This window comes from Adiantum capillus-veneris, chromosome 14, assembly GCF_014529385.1.
Source record: "Adiantum capillus-veneris isolate H3 chromosome 14, ASM1452938v2, whole genome shotgun sequence".
Classification (NCBI taxonomy): Eukaryota; Viridiplantae; Streptophyta; class Polypodiopsida; order Polypodiales; family Pteridaceae; genus Adiantum; species Adiantum capillus-veneris.
Window position 1 is genome coordinate 6,968,292 of NC_140944.1, and position 27,268 is coordinate 6,995,559.

A 27,268-nucleotide genomic window follows, 5' to 3' on the forward strand; every position below is an offset into this window, starting at 1 on the left:
GGGGCAAGAAACTCTGATAACCAATCTACCAAACTTTAAGATTCCTCTTCTTCTTCATGCAGGTAGCCATGATAGACACGTTTTGTAGCACAATATGAAGACCCCATTACGGGGCAAGTTTTGAATGTCATACGGGCAATGCTAATAGACTTGCCGATGAGTCTTGATACCTAAGCATACTATTTCAATGTGAATTGGGAGAACCAACCTACAATATTTGGAGAAAGAATTGGAAAAGCCAATCTACCACATTGGGTGAGAAAACCACAAAACCACTCTTACCACACTTGGGTGGTTCAACCTTTCTCTCCTTCTTCATGCAAGAACCCATGAAAAATATGTTCTTGATGTCATAGAGAGAACCAATAATAGGAGATGCTAAATAACCTTCAAGAAGTCTCACAACTGAGTCTTCAACTCCAATGGCGTCATTTCATATTCAATTTATCCTATGACGTCTATTAAATTTAATATATCTTACTGATAGAAGAAGTGGGAGGATGTGTGAAAGGAAAGGTTTGTTAAAGCAATAGAAAGGATCTATCAAACAAGCCTTGACTCATGCACACTCTTTATTCCTTCCTTGGGTATAATACTCCAATTAATATGATGTGTTGAGGGTATTATATGCTTGCATTTGGAAGTTAGTATAGATAAGGAACTTCCCTACCTTAAGTACACTACTTTAATTAATACTATGATGTATTGAGGATATTTTATGCTTGCATTTGGGAGTAACTAAAATGATAAAACTTATGCACTCATTATGAACTTAGTGTTTTCTCTGTTGCTTGACATAAGCATTTATGAGGACAAGGGACACATGCCTTTGTCTTCCTGAATCTACAAGTCATTCCTCTCATGTGCGTGCACGCCGAAAGGTTGCACGAAATTATCGACGTCAACTCGCTATACAACGTACGATATACTTTCTAGAGGATGCTTTGCCATGCTCAACAAATGGCCATGGTCGTGGTAGGAGTCCCTCCACATTTGTGGAGGGTTCTATCCATGGTGATGTTACTATTCCACAAGTTCCTTTGCAAACTGTCATGCAAGCACAAGGACGAAGACAACACACTCTTTCATTTTTGGATGAGACAAGAAGATATCATCGACAACGGGCAAGGTAACACACCTCCAACATAAGACAACAGCGCCATCAACATGACGGACGCTTTTGCCCTCTCATAGACGCTCAAAATGAGGAACAGGTCCCGTATGTTCATGGCACATCACTTGGAGGAATTGCTTGCATTCTACATGCCTATCCATGTCTACGTGGTGTCCACCCTTCCATGCTACCATTGATACATGTCTCATTGCCTACAGATCATACATGAACCATGTCCTCCTTCTGTGAGTTTTGTGGTGCACGTCTTTGGCCGTGTGGAATGAAGAAGGAAGATACACCATCAATGGGAAAATATTGTTGCAAAGGTGGGAAAGTATCCCTCTTTCCTCTTGCAAGACCGCCAGATGTATTGGAGAGGCTACTCACTAATAGTGATGGTTTGAGTAGGTCTTTCAGAAGAAACATCAGGAGTTACAATAGTGTTATGGCATTTGCATCTCTTGGAGCTACCATTGATGAGACATTGATGGGTAGGTTTGGTGCATATTGCTTTCGTACATGGCGGTGTGTACCATCGAATTGGTTCTTTGCTACCACATGAAGCAGGGGCTCCAAAATTTGCACAGATATATGTATATGATACTGAGCATGAGGTTCGGAATCGTATGAGTGCCTTGGATGGTTTGAATTTGTCCACTCTTGAAGCATTATCAATGATGATGCAATCATGTAATCCGTATGTGAATGCCTTCTATAATGTTGGTAGAATGTTACGTGACAGTCCTAGTGTGGAGATCAAAATGACAATTTGTGATAATAGAAATACTTCCAGGCAGTACTTGATACCTGTTGGCAATGAGGTTGCTGCGATTATGCCAGGTCAAGGGGATGTACAAACAGTTGGCCATCGAGACATTGTGATACATTGTCAAAATGGAAGGCTGCAAAGGATGTCAAATCTACACAGGTCGTACATGCCACTATTGTATGTTCTTCTCTTTCCACGGGGAGAAGATGGATGGCATATCAAGCTTCCTTATGATAATGTGCATGGCCCTTTGGATGCCTTGGTTGGTCGAAAATGTGTCACTCAAAGAGAGTACTATGCATATCGGCTACATGTTCGTGCTGATACAGAGTCATGCTTGCTTCGTGGGGGTCGTTTACTTCAACAATTTATGGTCAATGCATATTGTGCCATTGAGGAATGTCGTCTTGCATGGGTCCGTACAAATCAGCAGACGTTGAGGGCAGAATTGTATGCAGGCTTGGTTGACATGGTGCATTTGTCTGGGAGTGATGCTGTAGTTGGACGGTCTGCAGGTCGAAGAATTGTCTTTCCCTCATCTTTTATAGGAGGCCCTCGGCACATGTACCAATTGTATCAAGATGCAATGGCAATTGTGCGTGCAAAGGGAAAGCCAGACCTATTTATCACATTCACATGTAACCCCAAATGGCCAGAAATAAATGAGGCATTACTTCCAGGACACGTTTCCTATGATCGACCAGACATAACCACTAGGGTTTTCTTCTTGAAACACTCGAGCATGATGAAGTATATCTTAAAGAAATATATTTTTGGGAAAGTGGTGGCTTACATGTCTGTCATGGAGTTCCAAAAGAGAGGCTTGCCACATTCTCATACATTATTGATTCTAGATCCTCGATGTAAGCCTCAATCAACATTTGACTATGACAAGATGGTTTGTGCAGAGCTGCCATATAAAAATCGATTTCCAGTGTTGCATGATATCATTGTTAGCTGTAACATTCATGGTCCATGCAGTGAGTTCAATAGTTCATCTCCTTGCATGGTTGATGGCCGATGTATTAGAAAATATCCACCTTCATTTTGTGAGCAAACAAGCGTGGATAATAATGGCTACCCCATTTATGTGCGACGAAACAATGGCTTCACCGCCAAAGTTAGGGGTTCTACTATTGATAACTGATGGGTTGTGCCATATAATCCTGTTTTGTCAACACTATTTAATGCGCATATCAATGTTGAGGTATGCTCTACAATTTCAGTCGTCAAGTATGTCTATAAGTACATCTACAAGGGGCATGATAGGGCAACTGTAAGATTCCATACATCGGTACGTGATGCAGAAAGGGTGAACATTGATGAGATAGACATGTACACGGATGGCCGCTATGTATCTGCATCTGAGTCTTGCTGGAGAATTTTTGAATATCCTTTGCACAATGACGAACCAATTGTTCAGAGATTGAGCGTGCATGTTCCAGCTGGTCAAATGGTGACTTTTCGAGATAATGATAGACTTAATGATGTCTTGAAAAGAGATAATGCAGAGAAGACCACTTTGACAGAGTGGTTCACATGCAACTTGGAGAATCCTGAAGCAAACAATAGTTTGTACATTGATTTTCCTCAAAAGTGGGTATGGAATTCGGGTTCCAAACAAAGAGACGTCGTGGGGACACTATTGGGCGGATGTATTTTGTGCAGCCCTCTGCAGGTGAACGATATTATGTCCGTTTACTTTTGACTATTTGTAAAGGATGTAAATCATTTGAGGATCTACGCTCGCAAATGGTGTATTGTTTCCAACATTCAAGGCAACATGCATTGCAAGGGGTATCTTGGAAGATAATGGGGAATGGTTCAGATGCATGGAGGAAGCTTGCAGTACACATACAGGCTTGCAATTGAGACATTTGTTTGTGACCATTCTATTGTTTTGTGAACTCTCCTCTCCTCATCTCTTATGGGAAAGATTTCGACGTTTTTTGTATGAGGACTATCAACACATGTTGGAGATGAGATATGAGTCGTTAGATGGTTGTACACAGGTTGCTGAAGGGTATGCATTGAGAGATTTGCATAACATTCTTGGTACTTTTGGACGAAGTTTAGCTGAATTTCCTGGAATTCCAATGCCTGATGAACGCTTTGTGACACGTGATGAAAATAGCTTGCTTTTCCAAGAGCAATGCCTTGACACAATGCAAGAGCTATCCGTGTCACGTGAAATGGAGCAGAGTCTAAATGAAGATCAAAGGATTGCTTTTGAGGTAGTGTTGCATGGATTGACTATTGATGGTGGGGCTATTTTTTTCCTAGATGGTCTTGTAGGGACTGGGAAAACTTATTTGTATAATTGTTTGTTGTCACGTGTACGTGGAGAAGGAGAAGTTGCATTGGCCACGGCATCTTCTGGTATTTCAGCATTGCTATTGCGACATGGATGCACTGCACATTCTAGATTCAAGATACCCTTGGACCTTGATAGTTGTAGCACATGCAATATCCCTGTTCAAGGTCAACTTGCTGAATTGCTTAGAATGTGCAAGTTGATTGTGTGGGATGAGGCTCCAATGATGCATCGATATGCCTTCGAAGCTTTGGACAGGTCTTTACAAGATATCATGTGCTCAACAAATCCATTTGGTGGAAAAGTGTTGCTTCTTGGGAGAGATTTCAGACAGATCTTACCAGTGGTGTTCCAAGGAGCGCGTGTTGACATTGTTGATGCTACACTTTGTCGATCGCACTTATGGAATCGTGTGAAGATTCTTAGATTGGCACATAACATGCGTGTGGGAGGTGGTGATGTTGCAAATTCTGCCTATAGAGAATGGCTTATGGATGTAGGAAATGGGACTTTGACAATCGGTGATGAACAAATGATAGAAATCCCCCATCACATGATAGAAATCCTCATTGGATGTATTGATAGGTTGCATCTATTCAGAAATTGATAAAGATGTGGTCCATGCAGAATACTTCAGAGAACGGACCATCCTTGCTCCAAAAAACTCTGAAGTTGATATTGTCAATGTTAAGGCCCTGTACACAATGAAAGGTGACGTTGTGCAATACTTTAGTGCTGACTCTGTGGCGGAAAACTCGATGCAAGATCCTTTCTTATACTCTGTGGAGTTTTTAAATAGTCTCACCTTGGGTAGTGGATTTCCAACACATTGCTTGGAGTTGAAAATGAATGTCCCAATAATTCTACTACGGAACATTGATCCAAGTCGAGGTCTATGTAATGGGACACGCTTGGTGTGCAAGGCATTTCATGCAAGAGTTCTAGAGGCAGAAGTTATTACAGGTACACGGGTAGGCACTCGGGTTTTCATCCCTTGAATATGTTTTGTGCATTCTGGTACAAAGTTGCCATTTGTTCTTAGACGGAGGCAGTTCCCAGTTAGATTGGCTTTTTGTATGACGATAAATAAGTCACAAGGACAAAGCATTTCCATGTTGGGCCTATACCTGGTGACACCGGTCTTCACTCATGGACAACTGTATGTTGCATTCTCACGTGCACGTTCAGCCCACTGGAGTGAAGATTCTCCTACGTGACATTGATGTAAACGGAACAACTGCACTAACAACAAACATTGTGTACCATGAGATATTAAACAATGCCATATGAAGGTTCCAATCCTTCTTTCTGTATGACGATAAATAAGTCACATGGCCAAAGCATTACCATGTTGGGCCTATACCTGGTGACACCGGTCTTCACTCATGGACAATTGTATGTTGCACTGTCATGCGCACGCTCAACTGTTGGAGTGAAAATTCTCCTACGTGACGTTGATGTAATTACAAAACAATTGCAATAACAATAAACATTATGTACCATGAGATATCAATCAATGCCATATGAATTCAGGCTCCAATCCTTCTCAACATTGTCTTCTTCTTTATATATGTTTCAAATCATAAAATATTTTGTGAATTAATTTTCTACCTCTCTCCATAACATATACTAAACTATGTCATGTGAAGGTTTTGTTTCTTCCTCACATTGTCTATTTTGTGGTTTCTATTTGGGTATATAGATCATGGATCAAATGACTTACATCTCCGAGGTGTCCTTTCTATTAAATGTAGAAGATCATCCACATCTTGGTATGTTTTTGTCCACCATTAATACATGATGTGGAGACTTATTCTGTTATCTTTGGGACCTTGATTTTTTTTTCCATTATTTTAAGCAGAGCCACTTTTTTGGTGTGCACCTTTGGCGCACAAAAAAATTGTTAGGACCATCCACAAGCACTACAAGACCAGGTGTGTGTGCATGAAATCATAAATTCACGGCATAAAGTAAGATTCATGGTTTTTTTGTTTCCTTATGTGTTACGGACCTTAGGAAGTTGCCATCTATTGATATCTTTACATTGCGTATTTTGGAATACTCCTCCGACATTGAGTACGATGTCTACTCGGTAAGGAAGGAGTGTGTGTCTTCCCAAGATGAAGATGATGCTCAATGGTTTGCTAGATATGAAGGATACTCCGTTCCCGATGATTGGGAGCACCTCCAGAGTTCTAAGTTCGCTGAGTTGATCTACCAAATCTACTTGCCTAAACAACTTGCATGTTTGGCAGTACCATACATAGCTGCAATAACTAGTATGTGTAAATTGTTGTGTTTGGTGCTTCAATTGTATTGTTTTAAAAAAAGTCTCCCTTTTTTACTACTATTGTTTGTTAATCCAGGAGATAATCAATCTTGGGATGGAAAAACGGTCCTTAAATTTAGGAATGGAGAAACTCCAAGCCGATTGCCAATTGCATGATGAAGCGAGCTACGTTGATATTGCCTCTTAGATCATTTGTGGCACGATAATGTCCTTGATTGTGTTTGCTTCTATGACAAACATACAATAGCTTTGCCATGCTTGTGAACCATTTTAGGCAATGTTCTTTGAAAATCTGGATACATTTCTAAATGTCTTGGTGTTTATTATGACTTTGTAATTCTATGCAATAGAGTTTTCTACTTGCGATTTGAGTTTGAGGGATCCAAGATATTAGGTTCATATCTTAAAGATCTTTGTTTAAGCACAACAATTCTATGCACGTGCCTAAATTTTGTTTTCTCTTTGCAAACAACAAACTTCCTCCTATGAAACCCTTTGCTTTTGGAAATTAGGGACCATTGAGACCCTGTTATGATGTGTATCCACAAAGTATGTATAATGTATCCTAATTGTGGAAGGTTCAAACAAGACGATAGAGTTTGTGGGATTATTTTTACAAAAGGGTCATCGATGTATGATAGTGTAGGAAATTTGAATGTTATTATAGTTATTATATATTACCAATTGAAACTCCACCAAAGCATCCTTTGCCACTAACTATTTTGTTGATTGTTTCCTAAGAGTTTTGACATTTTGCATGGAGTGGAAATGTAAATCGTAAATAAGATCTATCGGTGTTTGAAGGTTTATTGGTATTGCATTTGAAGTTATTCTCTTTTCTTAAAATCTCAAAACTATGTGTTGCCATTGCTTTAAGTTGTTGCATATGTGTGATATTTTTCATGTTTTTCCATCTCATTATGTGAAAATGTTGAAAATTTAAGGCTTATGTACACATAAACGAGTAGATTTGTGTAGCTCTTTATGCATGTCTATGAGTGATCGAGAACTAAGATTTTGTTACAAATTTCAAAGTTTCAATGGTATCAATAGTGTGCTCTTTTGGATTACACCAACATGTGGATCGCATACTATAGTCGCTATGTTGATTCAATTCTCTATACACTTTGATTGTCATGAAAAGTTGATGTTATGATGTTTCTTGGACGGGGCTGAAATATTGTATTTATAGATGCCACGTCAAAGAAGGCATTGGACAGTATCTACATTTAGTTGGATGCTTCATCATCTGTCCTTTCTTATCTATGGTAGGATCTAAGTATATCCTTTGAAAATTTTACAGCTTGGTGTTCAAACTAACAATTTTCTCATTTAGATCCACCTGGTTGGAGAGGCCCACTTAGTACGCTTGATGTTGTACACATTATTGAAAGCTTTGAAGTTGTTAGGTAAGGAACACCAATGAAGCACAATGCTTTTTTAAATATTTTTTGGTTATTGAACTTATTGTAATTAACCAATTGGCTTGCAGGAATCACTATTACCGTGATAACATTTTAATGGAAGTGCATGAGTTTTTCGGAGGACTCCAATGGTACTTTTATATCAGTGTGGCTTTGAATCGTAATGCAGGTTCAGCTCGCATACGGGTTTGCGAGCTCGGAGATCGCTTGCCGGCCAATGCAGAATACTCTTATAGGGATAGATATGAGAATTGGAGGATTGTATTATACACTCTGTGTGAGGGGCATCGTCATTTTGGTAGGAGCGTTCATTGTGTGGGTCCATGGGTTCTACGAGTACCAAATGCAACATCCCGAAGGCTGTCGTTTTGAAGTTGCAACTGTTTTGTTAGTTAAGATTTAGTGGCTTGCAAAAAAGTTTCTTTAGAGACGAATATTAGGGCTTACAAAGACTACTTATAGTAATGAAAGTGGATTGTTGTTTTTCTTTTGGTTTCCCTTTTCCGGTCTCTCTCTCTCTCTCTCTCTCTCTCTCTCTCTAAAGTTAAAAAAAACCATGTACTTATTCTACTCTCTCTCTCTCTCTCTCTTCATCCCTCGCGCAACCCCATGTGTGGTCTTTTAAGTTTATGTTATGTAGGTGTTATGTTCATTCAATTCTCTATGCACTTTCTATTGTCGCACAAAGCCATTGTGATTTAAGTTGATACCATAATGCATTATTGCACATAATAAAGCATTTAAGATATGGTTGTCAATTGGATGCATAAAAAATACTTGCACATGTTATCCTTCTAAAGAAGGGGGGAGGGGGGGTTACACAAAATTGAATGATACTCCTTCTTGGTCGTAGCAATGCGCGGGCAACGCGCGGGTCACATACTAGTTATAGAATAATGCAAGGTGAAGCTTCACTTTAGCATTCTAAAACAATAGAATGCAAAAAACATATATGTGTGTGTGTGTGTGTTGTAAAATTTACTAAAATTATTTAACGTGAAACGTCACTTTAGCATTCTAAAACAACAGAATGCAAGAAAAGTAAAAATAGGATGTGAAATGAAAGGTAAGTCTCCATCATGCATTGAAAACTATGAAAGTCTCCCTAACGCAGCCCAACACTAAGGGTTTCTTTTAGAAAGCCAAAAATCGATAAAATACACAAGACTATTAGTTCAAAATCTGACACGTTTGAAAATTTTTACTAGTAGTTCCGATTTGCAGATTTACATCCAAGAGACTCAATTGCTTAGAAAAAAGACTTTCTCAAACACAGTTGACCGCTCTCTCTCTCTCTCTCTCTCTCTCTCTCTCTCTATATATATATATATATATATATATATATAATGTCAAAGATGTGGAATGAAAGGTGAAATAAAAATATTGATTCAATATTTTAAAACCAAAATAACATTTAAGGATTTAAGGTAAGTCTCAATCATCACTAAAAACATTGAAAGTATAGGCTTCTTTTAGAAAGCCAAAAACTTGCAAAGTCACAAGTGCCGAGTGCTCTCATGACTAGCACTGGTTGGCAGGAAAAATGCTCACGCTCTTTTGGACCCACCATTACAACAAGCAGCACTCCCCTCTCAGACGCAAAGGCTTCCAACTTGCTGAATGGCGAAGGCAATCTTTGTAGTTTGAGCTTGGGCCTGTAGCTAGAGACACGTTCGATCTAGGAGACCTATCAAAGCCTGTTGGATGGTGTCACCTTTGTGATACAGAGGAAAATACCAGTCGGAACTAGAAGGCAAAAGACGCTTTTCGTCTGAGTTCACCTTATTGCATCCGAACCCGCCCAATAAAAGTTTCAGCAAACAAACGTGCAGAGGGAACAAACACGGTGAACGTTTCAAATTTTTGAGGGAACTGTTTTGAGTCTTGACTCAAGAGGTAACCCTAGCCTCTAGGGCCTAGGCTAATGAGCATGTACTATGAGCGAAGGTGGAAATTGTGGTGCGTACACGGTATTAGGCCTATGTAGCGATGGGAACTGAGTGAGTCCCGGGGGGGGGGGGGGGGGGGGCATTGTCAGCCTTTTGATGTTTGCGCCCGGCAACAGCCGTAAATTCAAGTGTTGATTTTGAATACAGCTCTTCCCCCGACCTTTCGCACCTTGCGTCTTTCACTGCTTTTCGCTGCCTTCGGTGCCTTACTCTTTTCCCCTCCCGTTGTCCCCATGCCTTGTTGCATCTTCTTGCTGCTTCACCCCCTGCTGCTTGGCCCTTCCGATTTCCGCCGTGGCGCGCGCACTTATACTCACGGGCAACAAGGGCTCAGGTTCTGCAGTGAACGTATAGAGAGAGCTGCTTCAGGTTAGTTGTGCTCCGGCCGCAGTAAGGAGGGAAGATGCCCATGGGAGACCTGCATAAGAAATTGAGCTGGTTCGTGGTGCTAGTGCTGTTGATCATGGCCAGCCTTTTGGCCTTGGCAGATGACGAGGAGCGGATGGTATTGATGCACGTGAAGGCAGCGCTAGATCCAGAGGGGCGTGTGCTGCACTCATGGGTAATGCCGGCAGGCGAGTTCGAAGGAGTGGCCTGGAATGCCGCTGGCAAGGTGGCTAACATCTCACTGCAGGGGAGAGGTCTACAGGGCTTCATTCCAAGCGCCATAGCCGAGCTGACTGCCCTCACAGGGCTCTACCTCCACTACAATAAGCTCACAGGTCCCATCCCGGCCGTGCTTTACAAGCTTTCCAGCTTGACGGACCTCTATCTTAACGTCAACCTCCTCACCGGCACCATTCCTGCTGAATTGGGCCTCCTCTACAATTTGCAAGGTACAGACATTGTGCTCTGTTCTGCCATTTCCAATTGTGCCTTCCTTATTCAAGGTCTTCTCTTTGCCTTTTGCAGCGCTACAGCTCTGCTGTAATGCTCTGGAGGGACAAATTCCCATGGAGCTTGGTGCCCTCAAGCAGCTCAACGTTCTTGCTCTGCAACACAACAGCTTGGTCGGAGAGATTCCCCCTTCTCTAGGGTACCTCGTGTCTCTCTCACGTCTTGACCTCAGCTTCAACAGGCTAAATGGCACCATCCCCTCTTCACTTGAGAGGCTCTCAAAGCTCACCATTTTGGATGTCAGCAGCAACTTTCTTTCCGGTCCCATTCCACCAAGTAAGTATTTTTTCCTCCCCTCTTGTCAGGAACATTTGGAACACATGTGGTCTGCTGATGCTGTTTTTGCTGCAGCTTTGCAAAGGCTGCAGCAAGGTTTGTCATATGGCAACAATTCCATGTTGTGTGGAGATGGGTTTCCAACTGTGTCGTCGTGTAGGCATGGGTATAGTACAACGGGAGGTGCACCCGTGACAGGAGCCGGGCCGGAGCAGCCAATAGCAGGAAGTGAGCCTGAGCCCCCTGCAAGCAATGTGTCAACGGCTGCGGTGTCCGCTGATCCGCAGCACTATTTGGGATCGGTGAGGCAGGGGGCGAAGGTGGGGTCCAGAACTGCGCAGGTGGCGGTGGTGTCAGGTGTGGTGGCGTTCGCTGTTGGTGGTGTCTTGATCGGATTGTTCATCTTTGTGCTGTTTAGAAGGCACAAGCAGAGAATCAGCAGTGCCTTCGAAGTGAGTGACCACTCAAAACTGGGTGGGGCTTTCTCGTCAGAGACGTTGAAACCTTCCAGTGCAGATGTCTTGAACTCTACTTACAAGGTCCACAAGCCTCACTTGGAGACCCACCTTGCATCTTCCTCAGGAGCTGCTAATGCTAGCCATCGTGGGTCACGCTCGTTTGGCTCTTTCAGCGGAGTGGTCTTCTTCAATGGTTCTCACCAGAGTTTCCAGTATGATTTGGAGGAGCTTGAGGTGGCCACCAATTTCTTCTCGGACAAGAACTTACTGGGCAAAAGAGCAGGGCACTCTGCCGTGTATAAAGGGGTGTTAAGAGATGGCTCTTCAGTGGCAATCAGGGCTCTTCACAAGGCAAGTTGTAAGACAGGAATGTCGGAGTTCAGGTCCGTGGTGGGCATTATTGCCCAATTGCGTCAAGAGAACATTGTTGCCCTCAAGGGCTTTTGCTGCTCTTCCAGCAAAGCAGATTGCTTCTTAGTCTATGACTACATGACCAACGGGACACTGCAAGAGCACCTCGACAGACGGCTTACATCTAGCTGCAAGGGATTCAAAGCTTCTTCAGGATCTCTGGACTGGGCTGCCAGGGCTCGCATTGCCCTCAACATCGCGCGAGGTAATCTAATCCACAACGTTGCTTATGGGCTAAGCTAGTTGTGTTTTTTGTGCAATGTGTGATGGAATGTGCTGTGTGTACCATTTCAGGTCTCAACTTCATGCACAAAGGCACGGATGAGGCTGTTATTCACCAGAATGTGTCGGCTGCAAATGTTCTTCTCGATCAAAACTGCAATGCTTTCCTCTCAGATGCAGGTCTGCACAGACTTTTGGCCGATGACATAGTTTTCTCACTTCTCAAGTCTTCTGCAGCTCATGGCTACTTGTCTCCGGAGTATGTGACAACAGGGAGACTCACAGAAAAGAGTGATGTGTATGCACTGGGCGTGTTGCTGCTGCAATTACTGACTGGGAAGGTGCCATCATGTGTAGGGAATGGGAATGGGAATGGGAATGGGAATGGTGGCCATGAGCTAAATGTAGGAGCTGCTGAGGAAAGGACAGCTGGAGCTGCCGGTGAAGCGTGGGGGGCTAATAACATGGTAAGTTGGGCAAGGTCTCTGGTGGGTGCTGGGTTTGTGGAGGAGCTCATGGATGCCAGCTTGAAGGGCAAGTACTCGAGTGTGGCTGCAACGCACATGGCGGCGGTTGCATTTGCATGCACGCAAGAGGACTCGGCAGAGAGGCCTGATAGCAGTGAAGTGGTGAGCCTCCTTGAGAAGATGGATGACGCTTCTGCCCTCACTGCAGGCCTTTCTTCTGGTGAGGATTACCCTCGCAGGCAGCAAGCCATCTTTGCTGAAAGGCTATTAGACAATGGGCGCTAACAGCATGACGTGCAACAAGCTCAGAAGCGTTGAAAGCAGACCGAGAGCGAGCGAGTGAGAGGCCCCCCTTCTTGATAGCCCTGGATTTTGTTTCTGCCCGCTTCTTTGTGTAAACAAAGTTACCGACTCTCTTCTTTCTAAATTCTTGGTTCCAGTTTGGACTATCGAACTTACTCACTGTCTTCTACTTGTACTTGAGAGTTGCTTGGTGTGTATGGTCACGCAAAGCTCCTAATTTCTTCTTGACGGTACCACAGAAGCATGAAGCCAAGAGTAGTAGTAATTGCCTTGCCTTGACCACAAAATCCATTGGTAACTTAGTGGTTGAGCAACAGCATGGGAAGGTTAGGTGGCTGAAACTGTTAGTGTAAACGAAGAATCCCAACTACTGGCATAGAAACGGAGGATAGAAGATTCACTGTCCAATTTTTCTTTTCTAATTATGGATTGATTTTGAATTTGTGCATTGGCACAGCAAGACTGGGAATGCATCTTTCTCATGGTAGTGTGAAATTTTCAATGCATTTGTTTCATTGCCTTATGAGTACTGAGTAGAGAATTTAGAGGCTCTTATGTATCCTTCTGCATTGTCGTAATCATTGCTATGTTTCAGCTAAATCTAGCTTGTTGACAAGGTTCCATTAAGAGACGTTGTCTAGTGAGAAACCCATCTCACTGCACAATCACTACTTGGGTGCGATTGTAACTTGAAACATGGTTACAAAATCATGTGGTGGTTTTGACTACATGCTTTACACTCCCTAGTGTATTCATGAACCATTTTTCAAATATTGAACCAATACACATTTAGTTTCATTAAGTGTTGATACATTTGTACTTTTCCATTGTGAAGATCAATATTCCAAATATGTGCTTGAGTTAAATAGATTGTTCTTTCTTTTGGCTCAATGCATAACTTCAAAATTTGATCTACTCTTGTCTAGCCAATAAGAAGAGAGATTTTGATTGTTCAATCACCTCTAGTTGCCACTCTATCTAGATCAGGCAACTCGTCGTTCACTCCACTAGGTGTTTCAATGTGCAATATTCGTGATAGATGGTTAGTCCTTAGGTGGATCATAGCTTTTTGACTACCACCATGAAGTCAAACTCAAGCAATATGATAAACTATTTGACAATACGTCATGTATTATAGGGTTTGCTTACTAGATATAACATTACCTTGCAATCAACTGGCTTGAGGAAAATGTGTAAATACACAATTAAGAATCGTACACGATCTGAGAGAGGTAGAGAACAAGGAGGCAGAGCAATGAGAGTGCGTGCAAGTGCACCTCTGAGAGCAGAGTGTTACATTGGCATAGCGAGAGAGGAGAGTAGAGAAGAGAGAAGGACATAGTCAATGGGTGCAATCTCCCCTTGTGCAAGGGAGTATTTTTCTCTTATATGTATTTATTTAGAGATTTCTTGAATGCTCAAAATAAGATTGTTTGATCGAATATACAATGACCATAGCTTATAAAGGACACTTTGATAATAAAATATTCATGGATGTGCTATCCTTTCACACAGACCATTGACTACTTATGTCTCTTGCCACTTGTCAACTATAGTAAAAAGATAATTATCAATTTTCATTCTAAGTTACTTGCAAACTATACTTATAAAAAATAATGGTTAAACTTATTAGTAAAAAAAAACTCTTAAAATTGAACAAATGAATTCGTTTATACCTGTTGTTATCCACATATTGCATATTTTAGTGTCACATCACTAAAATAAGCAATATATATCATATCTTTGATGTATTGGGATAGCATTGGTCATACTCATCATTCAATGATCAAATTTTAGAAATTTCAAGTCCAATTTCATAACCACTGTCACGATATGAAATCATCATAAACCGAATCAAAACCATATCCAAATCCAACTATAACTCCAAATTCAAATCACTTCCACTATATACCTGGATAACAAAATCATATCAAGGACAGTGGTTGCCAACCACTGAAGCATGGTTGCCAACCACTGAAGCATGATTTTGTAATTGATGTTACTTCATTCAACGAATCTGCACTTGTGTTGCTTAAACCAACGAATTTGCACTTAATATTGTTTAAAATAATGAATTTGTTCTTTGTTGGTGTGTTGTCTAAATCGAGGAATCTATATGTATATTGGTGTTGTTTAAATAGACAAAGCTACACCTGAATAATCATTTCACATAGTGCCTAAATTGGCAAATCTATGTGCACACAACTAATGGATTAGACAATACATAAAAGACAAAACATTTACTACTTGTTTGATGTCAAATTGGAGTAAGTTGGAGTACTAAACTATGTAAAAATATTGACGATCATCCTAAATTAGTTGAGCTCCTGTGTGAGTGGTTAAGTAATTTCATGACGAATCATCTCGATAGAAGTTACTATCCGTTTGATGTCAAATTGGAGTAAGTTGGAGTTCCAAAGTATGTAAAAATATTGATGATCATCCTAAATTAGTTGAGCTCATGTGAGTGGTTGAGTAATTTCATGACAAATCATCTCAGTAGAAGTTCCATTCAATGTAAGTATAAACCATGACATTAGAGATAATTGATTTTATAGCTTATAACACAATGTACATAAATAAAAAAACCTAGTGTTTTAAAAGTGTCCGGCGATAGTTTTGCTTCTTGTAAAATTGTAACATGTAATGCACTAGTAACTTGTGTGTAGCGGAAATTGATAACATAGTGAGCATTTCATTAAGAACAAGTTCTTAATGAGCATAGAGAGAGTACTTAATTTAAGAAAGCAACATAGCAATTTACACCTAGCCAGCTTAGCATAGACAATACTTGAAAAGAGAGAGAAATAGAACAATTGACAACAATTGAGGACTAGATTTACATGGAGCCGGTCCCCCCTCCAAAAAGGCTTTGTATTATAGCTTCTCCCATCAAAGGAGACTTTTGTACAATACAATCTTTGTGTTTCTTGACAAAACTCGTTGGTGCAATGAAGATGGAAGCTTCATGCACCAAATTATGCTTGAAAACCACACCTAGTGTCCCTAGCCTCAGTCACACACCTTCAAAAATGATGAGAGCCAGCTTGAAATGAGGAAAGATTGAGAGGAAGACGATGTATCTTATGAGAAAGAAGTATTGTCCTCAAATAATTACTCTAATAGCATAGCTAAGCTTAGTAATTAGCATGGTAGAGGAGATGAGCATGCCATTGAAGCTTGGATCTTGGTTGGATTTGCATTCCATAGCCAAGAGTTGTTGATGTAGGCCTCTACTTCTCAATGCTTGGAGAAGGAGATGGAGTTCTTGCTTAACACATAATTTGTGTGTGTGTGTGTGTGTAAGCCTCTACTTCTCAATGCTTGGAGAAGGAGATGGAGTTCTTGCTCAACACATAATTTGTGTGTGTAGCAAAGTGAGTTAGACTAAAAATGCCAACTCTCTCTCTACTTGGTCGAACCCTCTTGCTTTTTGCTCTTGCTGGCTTCCCGTTGGTTCCTGCAGGGCTTAGCCAATAACAAATAAGAAGCATACTTGATAGTCTTGTGACATGTGTCTCCCTTTCCCCTTATGTGAGAGCTTTAGGTAATCAAATAATTTATTTAAACTCTCATTGTACCTTTTAGTCTTTTGGCCAATAGGAATCAAGCAAGCCATTGGGCTTCTGGATGCTCATTGGACCCCTTGGTAGACTGTGCAATAGTCTTCTAGGGAGCTTAATTTCTATTGGTTCTTTTATCAAGCATTTTTTTAATTGATTATAATAATTTCACTCTACCCTAATTCTCATTGGTCCACCTTTATGGCCATCCAATAGGATTTGAGGGGAGATTGGGGGCAACTGGGCTGGGAGCTTGCTATGTGTCTATTCTTCCCTTTGGTGAGAGCTTGGGAATGTGTGTGTGTGTGTGTGTGTGTGTTTCTCTCTCATCCCCTACCATTAGGGCTCGCCCCCTCCTTCCTAGGGATGTGGGAAGACTTTTTAGTCTTCCCATAACCATCCAATATTTTCCACCTTTGGCCATTGGACTTGGTAGCTAATTTTTGGAACCTTAGCCTATGGAAGTCTTAATGGAGCTGAACGTTAGGTATTTTAAGCCCTATTAAAGCACATTGCTCTTTTGCAGACTGTCTCCCTTTGGATCCCCATTTTCCCTCCTTTGGATCCTTGCTGAGATCGATCTGGCAGCCTTACTACTATTCTAGCTTGTACTCCCCTGGTACTTCCCCATATTAAATGATCAGTTGAACATGAGATAATCATTTGGGAGAATTAGTATTAGTTTTTATGACATTACCTCTCTCTTAAAATCATAGTCGTCCTCGACTATGAGGTAGAGAAGATAAAACCTAGTCATTAGTTCGTTTGCTAGCGGGTAGAGGATCCCTATTTTACCCTACAACACTGTTCCAGAATGGATGACTAGTCCATTTAGTGCTTGAGAGCCTTAGTTGTCGCAAGCATGCCTACACATTAGTCCGTATCAATCTTCCATAGTAGAGGGACAAACTCTACTTGGTGTTCCGGAGACGTCGTCTCCACAAACATGATCCTATGCATGCATACTTATTAGCAATTGCGCACAATAAAGAAAAGAGAGTCTTATAAGATAGAAACTCTGTTCATTTATACGTATTTATATTTGCTTACTCTAGGGAATCATTGTAAGCATTGACAAGGTTTTGGTTATCCTTTAATTGTATGCCTTGCATCCATCTAGCATCTTCAAAAGGATAATCTTTAAACTTGATAAGATATCATCGGATAGTCTTACTGCCTCTCAATACCTTGTCTTCATGTCAGAGAATAGACTCGAGCTCCAACACCTCTTCTTGGTTCTCAATCTCCGGTGGGTCTTCATTGGTTGCTTCTTGAGATGGCTCTCCTTTGTAAGGCTTTAGTAGGCTCACGTGGAAAGCATTGTGTATGAGTCAATGGAAGGGAAACTTGAGTTGATAGATCATCTTATTGATTGGCCTAAGAATCTAAAAGGGACCATAGTACCTTTTTGCTAACTTAACATAGTACTTTTGATGTCCCGTAGGATTCTTGCCCGTAGTGAGCCTTAATTGAGCCTTGGGAAACTTAAGCAAGACCCAATCATTTTGTTTAAAGACTAGAGCTCTTCTATGCTTATCAGCAACAACCTTTTGCCTTTGCTGAGAGAATCGAGACGGATATAGCATCCTTAATCTTTTGGAAAGATTCTTGCCGGTCTCGGCTATATTCATCCAACGAAGATCTTCCCATGTACCTTGAGTAGCAGGGGACTTTTTGATCTTCCCTCTATCACCTCAAAAGGTGCTTTTCCCGTGGAAGTACGTACAGTGTTATTTTAAGCATACCCCACTAAAGATAAGTATTTCTCCCATTGGGACTTTAGATCTACTTCTGTGACATAAGCTTTTAGTAGATCAAGAATTGTTAGGTTAACTATTTCACTTTGGCCATCCGTTTGCAGGTGATAGGCCAAAGAGAAGTTTAGCCCTGTACCTAAATTCTCAAAGAGACCCTTTCAAAAATTACTGGTCATTCTAGGATCTCTATCCAAAACTAAGGACATTGGCAAGCCGTGGTACTTGAAGATTTGTGATATAAAGAGGGTTGCCATTTGATGGGCCTTAATAGTCTTTTTGACAGGTATGAAATGTGCTTGTTTGCTAAACCTATCTACTATCGTCCATATTCCTATATTCCCATGGATAGACTTGGGCAATCCAAATATAAAATCCATATATATGCTCTCCTATGGTGAATTAGGAATTGGCAAAGGTTGAAGCAATCCAAGGTGCTTCCCTCTATCAAACTTCGTCTTTTGGCATACCACACATTTTGAAACATACTCTTGTATGTTTGCTTTCATGGCAGGCAATAGAAGTATATTTCTAACCCTTTTAGGGTAGATCCCTCTATGCCCCGCATAAGGAGGAGCATTAGATTCATACATTACTTTCTCACGTAGTGAGTTAGTAACGCATAGTCTATTGCCATAGATAACCATCTTGTAGGGTAAGCGGTTCTTCCTTATTCCCTAGTGCAAAGGATTGAAATCACATCTCTAAAATTAGGATCGATAGCGTACTCATCTATCATAGAAGATAGATCATTGTGAGTTGCTATGGATACCGCATTCACTCTCAATCGTCTTGAGAGTGCATTAGCCACTTGATTATGCTTGCCAACAATGTGAGCAATATGAAAATGAAATTGCGAAAGAAAAATTTTCCACCTCATTTGTTTGTCAGAGAGCTTGGTTTGTGTCATGAAGTACTTAAGGCTTTGGTGATCCATTTGCAGAATGAAAGGAGTCCCCAATAAATAGTGCTTCCACAAATCTAGAGCATGTAGAACTGCTAAGAGTTCCTTCTCATATATACCTAGAGCTTGCTCAATAGGGTCGAGACTTTGACTTTCGTAGGCTATGGTGTGCCCTTCTTGTAGCAAAACAGTTCCAAGGCAATCACCACAAGCATCACATTGGACCTGAAATGGTTTTGAGAAATCGGCCAGTGTAAGCACAGGTTGAGAGATAAGCTTCTCTTTAAGATTTTCGAAAGCATAATGTTTTTCTTTGTCAGGTCATGTAATGGTCTCATGATTTGTGAGAACTTTTCTATGAAGCGTCTATAGTATGCACACATACCTATAAAGCTTCTTAGTTCATGCAAATTCCTTGGATTAGGCCATCCTTTTATTACCTCTAACTTTGATGGATCCATTTGGATTCCATCTTGGGAGATAATGTGACCTAAATACTGAATCTCTTGTAAGAAAATTTCACTTTTCTTTCGATTAATATAAAGTGTATTCTCTCGTATCAAATAGGTCTTATACCTGTGGAATGGGAAACCTACTCTTGATAGTGATCCTATTTAGTGCTCTATAGTCGAGACACATACGATATGTGCCATCTTTCTGCTTCAAGCTTTTCCATTCGGTGAGTACTTTGCCTTTTGCATCGCTAGCCAAAAATTGCTTCATGATGGAAGCTCTTAAAGCTTTCCATGTTGGTGGAGCTTCACCGTTTGCTCGTAGGCTAGATCACCATTGCCTGGCAGACTTTTGAAAATGCATAGCTACATGATGTAGCTTAGAGGACTCCATGAAGCTCTCATCTCCAAACGCCGCATCAAATTGTTGGATAAAGTCCAAGACTTTGTCTGTAGCACCAAAGGTGCCATCGTATGTACGGAAAGAGATGTTATTTCCTCCTTCTTTGAACTTTTTGAGCTTGGACGACCTTTTCCATGCGGCATAGGATTTCTTATGGCCTCTTCTCTTGGGTGGTTTGAGAGCTGCACCATCACTTTCTTCGGAAGAGGAAGAGGATGAGAAGGATGGAGAAGAGGGTGACCTCTTTCTCGCCTTTTTCTTCCCTTGTTCCTCCTTGTCTGTACCATCACTTCTTTCAGAAGAGGAAGAGGATGAATAAGATGGATAAGAGGGTGACCTCTTTCTCTCGTTTTTCTTCTCTTGTTTTCTCTCTTTCCTCTTTGAATTATGGTGAAGAGGAGTATGCAAAGGTCTTCTCCATTTAGGGGGTGTTGGAGAGCGTTTTGCCCGCATCTTCCTGGAGCCATCTCCACCGAAGTGGCACGAGACTCGCTTCTTTCTCGTTCTTTTGGTGGGGGCTCTACCGTTGAAACTCGGGTTCTCCTTTGGGAGAGAGATGCCTCATTGAGTAGTAAGTTTTTGAGCCCTTCATACGGATCCTCCTCTTGTTCCCTTATCAGAGAGAGTCCTCTTTTGGAAGTCTCACCAGGAGCTTTCCTAGGTACTCTCTCTTCTTGGTGGGGAGTTTGGAGAATACCATGGGTGTGCAATTGTTGTAGCACTTCACCTTGGAGGGATGGATTGCCCAGGGCTTGTTGAACCCTAGAAACAAGATAGTTTGCAAGCATAGGGGCATCATTAGTTTCTCTTTCATTAGCAAAATCAAAGCTATCAACATTCATTTCAATCTCTTTTCCCTTGTCAACCATACTAACAAATTTTAGGTGTAAATTTTTACTTGTACTTTCGCACTTCAAGCCCTACTTGCTACTCCTCTTTACCTTTAAAGATAAGCACTTATGCATCTATACCCGTGGCTCGAATATTATTAATTGCAAGGAATAAAAGAGAGGGTTTAACAGAGCCAAGACAACACCGGTTCCTGTCAAGCTTCTAATAGCTCAATAATGGTTAAGCCATAGGCAAGTCCAGTAGGACTCCATTATTGAGACCATAGCTCTCGATATGGTATCCCCGTTAACTGCATAAAGCAGGCGTGCTTCAAGGAAGAAAAATCCCTATTCTACTTACTCTTTTGCAATTGATAACACCAACCATTTGTAGAAAGCTTGAGGGTTCTCTTCTTGAGCAAGAAAAGAGAAACCAATAGCTCTGATACCAATGTAACATTTAATGCACTAGTAACTTGTGTGTAGCAAAAATTGATAACATAGTGAGCATTTCATTAAGAACAAGTTCCTAATGAGCATAGAGAGAGTACTTAATGTGAGAAAGCAACATAGCAATTTACACCTAGCTAGCTTAGCATAGAGAATACTTGAAAAGAGAGAGAAATAGAACAATTGACAACAATTGAGGACCGAATTTACATGGAGTCCCCCCCCCCCCCCCCCCCCCCTCCAAAAAGGCTTTGTATTATAGCTTCTCCCATCAGAGGAGACTTTTGTACAATAAATCTTTGTGTTCCTTCACAAAACTCGTTGGTGCAATGAAGATGGAAGCTTCATGCACCAAATTATGCTTGAAAAACGCACCTAGTGTCCCTAGCCTCAGTCCCAAGACCTCACACACCTTCAGAAATGGTGAGAGCTAGCAGGGAATGAGGAAAGATTGAGAGGAAGAAGATGTATCTTAGAGAAATAAGTATTATCCTCACATAATTACTCTAATAGCATAGCTAAGTTTAGTAATTAGAATGGTAGAGGAGATGAGCATGCCATTGAAGCTTGGCTCTTGGTTGAATTTACATTCCATAGCCAAGAGTTGTTATTGTAGGCCTCTACTTCTCAATGCTTGGAGAAGGAGATGGAGTTCTTGCTGAACACATAAGTTGTGTGTGTGTGTGTGTGTGTGTGTGTGTAGCAAAGTGAGTTAAATTAAAAATGCCAACTCTCTCTCTACTTGGTCGAACCCTCTTGCTTTTTGCTCTTGCTTGCTTCCCATTGGTACCTGCAGGGCTTAGCCAATAACAAATAAGAAGCATAATTGATAGTCTTATGACATGTGTCCCCTTTCCCATTTTTTGAGAGCTTTAGGTAATTAAATAATTTATTTAAACTCTCATTGGACCTTTTAGTCTTCTGGCCAATAGGAATCAAGCAAGCCATTGGGCTTCTAGATGCTCATTGTACCCCTTGGTAGACTGTCCAAGAGTCTTCTAGGGAGTTTAATTTCTATTGGTTCTTTTATCAAGCAATATTTAAATTGATCAGTCTAATTTTACTCTAGCCTCATTCTCATTGGTTCACCTCTATGGCCATCCAATAGGATTTGAGGGGAGATTGGGGACAATTGGGCTGGGAGCTTGACATGTGTCCATTCTTCCCTTTGGGAAGAGCTTGGGAGTGTGTGTGTGTGTCTGTGTATTTCTCTCTCATCCCTCCATTAGAGCTCGCCCCCTCCTTCCTAGGGATGTGGGAAAACTTTAAAGTCTTCCCATAACCATCCAATATTTTCCACCTTTGGCCATTGGACTTATTAGTTAATTTTTGGAACCTTGGCCTATGGAAGTCTTAATGGAGCTGAACCTTAGGTATTTTAAGCCCCATTGAAGCACCTTGCTCTTTTGCAGACTGTCTCCCTTTGGATCCCTATTTTCCCTCCTTTGGATCCCTGTTGAGACCGGTCTAGCAACCTTACCAATATTCTAGCTTTTACGCCCCTGGTACTTCCCCATATTAACTGATCAGTTTAAGATAAGAAAATCATTTGGTAGAATTGGATATTAGTTTTTATGACAAAAATTGCTTGAGTGTAGCCATTTGAAATATATCTGCAAAGAAGGTACCTTAAAAGGGAATAAATAAAGTGATCATTTATAGAAAGTGTATAGTAAACTGGGGGATTTTTGTGTAAGAGGATATTATAAAAGATGGTGTATAATATGGAGATTTTGAGCAAAAGAAGGGAATAGATAGTACATTATACATGGCATTCGGGTCCATAAAGAGAGAGGTAACTCATCAAAGAAAACTCAAACGATTAACATTTGCAAAAAGAAAACCAAAAGGAGGAGGGGACTTATCTGGCTGCTACTATTCAAATGTGCTTGTACTTAATGGTATACATGCATTAAGTCAAAATGAAGGTGGGTAAGCCACATTATGTTCTATATGACGCTTTGTGAATCATTAGAAGCTAAACACATTATCAAAATTGAAAGTCGACAACAAAATCATTTGTTAATGTCATTTGAGATAGTCACTTGGATTACCAAAATTTTTTGAAGATTAAACAAAGTTGTAACTAGTAATTGCATGTCCTAACAAAAAGCATTAACCAATTTCAAATATAGTATCGACAAGATTATAAATTGAGGGAAGGATTGGAGAATGTCATATTGAAATTACAAAAGAGAGCAAAAAAATCGGCATACATATCTACCAAAGCCCTAGAAGCACAAGAGTCCGTTGGCTATCAAAGATAAGAATGGGGCATCAAAGTCATAGGGCAGAAGCCCTGTAGCCAAATATGAAGCTCTTTTTTTTTTTTGGGGGGGGGGGGGGGGGGAGGCGCTACACAATGTAATGTAATTACTTATCATTTGAATCTCAACAAATATTCTCTAAGATCTTCAAGAGAAAATTTTGCAAGAAATTATCCGGTACAGTGAGGCCAGCCATGCATGATGACTCATTGTTTATAAGTGCTTACTGTGTCTAATCTCTATTAAATTTGGTCATGGACTTGTGATTTTGGCAAAGAAAAAAAAAGGAGATTTAGAAAGCAGAAAAGAGAATCTTGTCGATGCTAAAAGATGATCCAAGGGATTGCTAGAGTACTAATTGAAAGTTAAGAAGAGAAACACAATCTATGGACAAACGGCTGATAAGAAAGCATGATTCATCTTTACTATAACTAATGCATCGTGGAAGCCCCCTGCCACATGGCATATGGAGATGGATTGGAGGGAGGAGTGGAGGCCAAGAAAAAGAGAGAGAGAGAGAGAGAGAGAGAGAGAGAGAGAGAGAGAGAGAGGGATTTGTCATACTAAAATTAAAAAAAAAATTGGTCAAGACACAAAGGAGAATTTGAACTGCAAGCCCGAGAGAGAGAGAGAGAGAGAGAGAGAGAGAGAGAGAGAGAGAGAGAGAGAGAGAGAGAGAGAGAGAGAGAGAGAGAGAGAGATTCGGGGTACAGAGGGTGCCACTATCAAGATAGCATGGCTCCACCTTTGTTGTGTTGCACCCTCGCTATAACTCCTCATCCCAACTCTTGCATTGCCCTTCCAGCCCTAATCGATGCCGGCCATCGCCACATTATCTCCGAGCCGTTGTCCATGGCTTGCAACATGCCATCTCCATCTTGCACCCCATCACCACTGCTTGTGCCTCTCCAGTTGTAGCTTGTTTTCCTCCTCTCCTGCATAGCACCCAGATCCATTTGGCCACCACACACCTCTACCCCTACCGACTCCCCGTGGTGTGAGATAATACCCGACCTGTTTTTTCATCACTCAGTGGTGGTTGTCTTGGACAAACATGTATCCGCCTTCCGTACCATGATGATTCAACCAGTTCATGGGTGCTACTGCCGCAATTGGTGCATGCTTTGCTTGCGTTCCGAGGTAAGGTTCTCAATTTTGTTGGAGAGAGAGAGAGAGAGAGAGAGAGAGAGAGAGAGAGAGAGAGAGAGAGAGAGAGAGAGAGAGAGAGAGAGAGAGAGAGAGAGAGAGAGAGAGAGAGAGAGAAGAAAAGTAGGATGGTGGTGGATGGTCTCCATAAATTACCCTCTATGTGTGCACTGCACAATTAGTGGGTTAGTTGGCTGATAGCAAGGGTGTCGAGGAGATGGCGAGCAGTTTGAGAGTAGATGTCGGGCGCGAAAGTGGTCCAGTAGGTACAATACAGGAAGTAGGGTTGGTGGGGCAAAATAAGGACGTCCCATGAGAGTGACTAGAACTTCATCATGAATGAGGGACGTTGCAACTTGCATGCAACATCCTTTCTCTATCCCTATGTCCCCCCCCCCCCCCCCCTCTCTCTCTCTCTAATTCTTTCCTGCACGATGCATTTTCCATCTATTGAGCTAAGACCAAGGCAAGGACTCATGTATTTCGTGGGTGAGGAGAGAGTGGAAAGTCGATTACAATGGAGATGCTGTTAAAGTAGGGGCCCACTTGAACATGGGAAAAGTAAGAGGGAGGTGTCTCCACTACGAGGAGAACTTCTTGAGCTAGGTGGAGTGTAACTGCTTAACGGTGACAAGTAGGTTGCTTTTATTAGATGCAAAGGGAGGACTTCTCTCTATGCTTGCATGTAGGAAGTTGATGTGAGATTGTTAATCAATGAATCTTGGAAGAATTTTGTGCTTGGGGTTTCTTTGGACTACATGTCAGCCAAGTTGTTCTTCCTAAAAGCATAGAATGTGCTCGACAAGCTTCAAGTTTGGAAGATTGTCTTTTTAGGGGTGCATTGACTAGAAGGTAAGAAGCATCAGGTTGTATTCACTTTACAGAGTACAGGTTTTTATCTCAATGCAATCACCTATGCTTGCATCTCAAGGATATGTAGCATCATGCAAAAAGAACATGGGCAAACAAATTAGTGATGAGATTGGTAGTCCCGTACTAGAGAGAGAGGAAATAGTACTTTAGGTAAGCATAGCCTTCAGGACCAAAGCATAGGTGATTTCATCTAGAGAGATTCCCTCAGTTCACATTCGTTGAAAACATACCAGAGCTTTGTGGCCTTGCCCCTATTGGCCACAGCCGGCAATCAGAGCACTCCAAGAGACGACATTCTGCACACAAAGCTCGCAAGCATCTTTGGCATGCATGTCACATTTTCCATATGCCTTCAAGATCAAAGCATAGGTGGCTTCATCTGGAGAGATGCCCTCGCTTTGCATCCGTTGAAAATAGCCCAGAGCTTCCTCACCCTATCTCTTTTTGGGGAATATCCCGTGATAAGTGCATTCCAAAGGTCGGCATTCCAAACAGGAAGCTCCTCAAACACTTTTCTACTTTGTGAAGTGCACCACACTTTGCATACATGTCGATCAAGGCAATACCAAACACTACAGGTTTTTTCCAATACTTGTCAAAGTCGACGATGTGGAAGCGTAGAGACCAAGGGGAGAGAGAGAGAGAGAGAGAGAGAGAGAGAGAGAGAGAGAGAGAGTCTCCTGAACCAATCAACCTTGGCAATGAATAGCTGAATGTGTATACAATGGAGGCAAGGTGTTGGTTATATAGCAATCCCTGTAAATTGCCCTACCCAAGACTTTGACAAATAAGTAAAATAAATACCTAAAAGCTAAACTAAATAATGGGATCACATTGGGTAGTTCACTTGAGATGCCAAAACTTTAACAACCTCTCTGCAGCTCATAGTGGGCATCAATAGTGAGACCAAGTCGATGAAGAATCTACCATGGACACCCGAGTAGTGGCCGCCAACTGGATACACCTCGGTGTTGCTCTCCTCAACTTTGTACCTAAAAGCAATGCCATCTTGAGCATCGGTTGCCTTTGTAGACACTTTGAAGTGTAGATCATACTACGTTCAATAATCCCCATTCGTGAACTATGAACAAATCACGTTCAAAATATAAACTCCAAGATAATGAACTGTTGGAACACATCCTGTCCATAATCTGACCAGCAACCATGAATTGGCTAGCCCATCCATAGTGTTTTAGACGTCTGATTGGTTCCCTGCCACATCCATGTGCATTGAACTCCGACCTACGGGTCGGAACACCAATAACTTGAACTCCAACACAAGGGTCCCAAGGGCTCTACCACTCACATGCCTCTCTCTGGCTAAAGCTAGTGGTGACCCCTGTCATTTAACTAGAAATCTGACGTCGAGGCCATTGTGGCCAGCGCCACGTGTGCCATGCTGATCTCCTCTGTCAAAACTTTATTACCATAATCTCTGTCCAGCTTGCCTTTATCCTTGTCTATCTATGAGTTTCTGCTTTTGCCTTTGGCTTCAAACTCCCGAGCCAAACAAAGCTCGTATCACAATCATAACAACTGTGGTCGTACCTCCTGGTTACTGAGGCAGCTAATTGAGTACTGGTATTTCCATCCTTGTCCAACTGACCTTTGTCATTGTCCTCTAGTGAACTCCTCCATTTGATTTGGACTTCACAAACTTGAGCCAAACAATTTGCCAGGTTCCTTGAGAACTGTGCCGATGTATAGGCCTCTAAATGGATGGTTGACAATC

At 41.4% G+C, this 27,268-nt stretch overlaps 2 protein-coding genes across 2 annotated transcripts; both read left to right on the top strand.

The window, feature by feature from the left end:
- The first annotated feature begins 1,740 nt into the window (after nucleotides 1-1,740).
- LOC147441843 (uncharacterized) lies at nucleotides 1,741-8,283 on the top strand. Its single transcript, XM_086529917.1, has 6 exons — nucleotides 1,741-2,398; nucleotides 3,191-3,561; nucleotides 3,662-4,718; nucleotides 4,825-5,160; nucleotides 7,824-7,896; nucleotides 7,980-8,283. Exons 1-6 carry the CDS (start codon nucleotides 1,741-1,743, stop codon nucleotides 8,281-8,283), a joined length of 2,799 nt encoding a protein of 932 aa, XP_086386043.1.
- A 1,946-nt stretch (nucleotides 8,284-10,229) lies between these two features.
- Nucleotides 10,230-13,356, top strand: LOC147441844 (uncharacterized). The gene is made up of 4 exons (XM_086528240.1): nucleotides 10,230-10,696; nucleotides 10,773-11,033; nucleotides 11,109-12,107; nucleotides 12,197-13,356. The coding sequence occupies exons 1-4, from the start codon at nucleotides 10,264-10,266 to the stop codon at nucleotides 12,874-12,876; spliced, it is 2,373 nt and encodes a 790-aa protein (XP_086384366.1). The 5' UTR covers nucleotides 10,230-10,263; the 3' UTR covers nucleotides 12,877-13,356.
- Nucleotides 13,357-27,268: the final 13,912 nt, after the last annotated feature.

Coding starts and splice junctions, on each gene's coding strand:
- LOC147441843 (XM_086529917.1), top strand. CDS start 1,741: ATGAGTGCCTTGGATGGTTTGAATTTGTCCACTCTTGAAGCATTATCA. Junction 3,562..3,661: donor TTTTGTGCAGCCCTCTGCAG/GTGAACGATATT, acceptor CCAACATTCAAG/GCAACATGCATTGCAAGGGG. Junction 5,161..7,823: donor AGAGGCAGAAGTTATTACAG/GTACACGGGTAG, acceptor TTTCTCATTTAG/ATCCACCTGGTTGGAGAGGC.
- LOC147441844 (XM_086528240.1), top strand. CDS start 10,264: ATGCCCATGGGAGACCTGCATAAGAAATTGAGCTGGTTCGTGGTGCTA. Junction 11,034..11,108: donor TTCCGGTCCCATTCCACCAA/GTAAGTATTTTT, acceptor TTTTTGCTGCAG/CTTTGCAAAGGCTGCAGCAA. Junction 12,108..12,196: donor TGCCCTCAACATCGCGCGAG/GTAATCTAATCC, acceptor GTACCATTTCAG/GTCTCAACTTCATGCACAAA.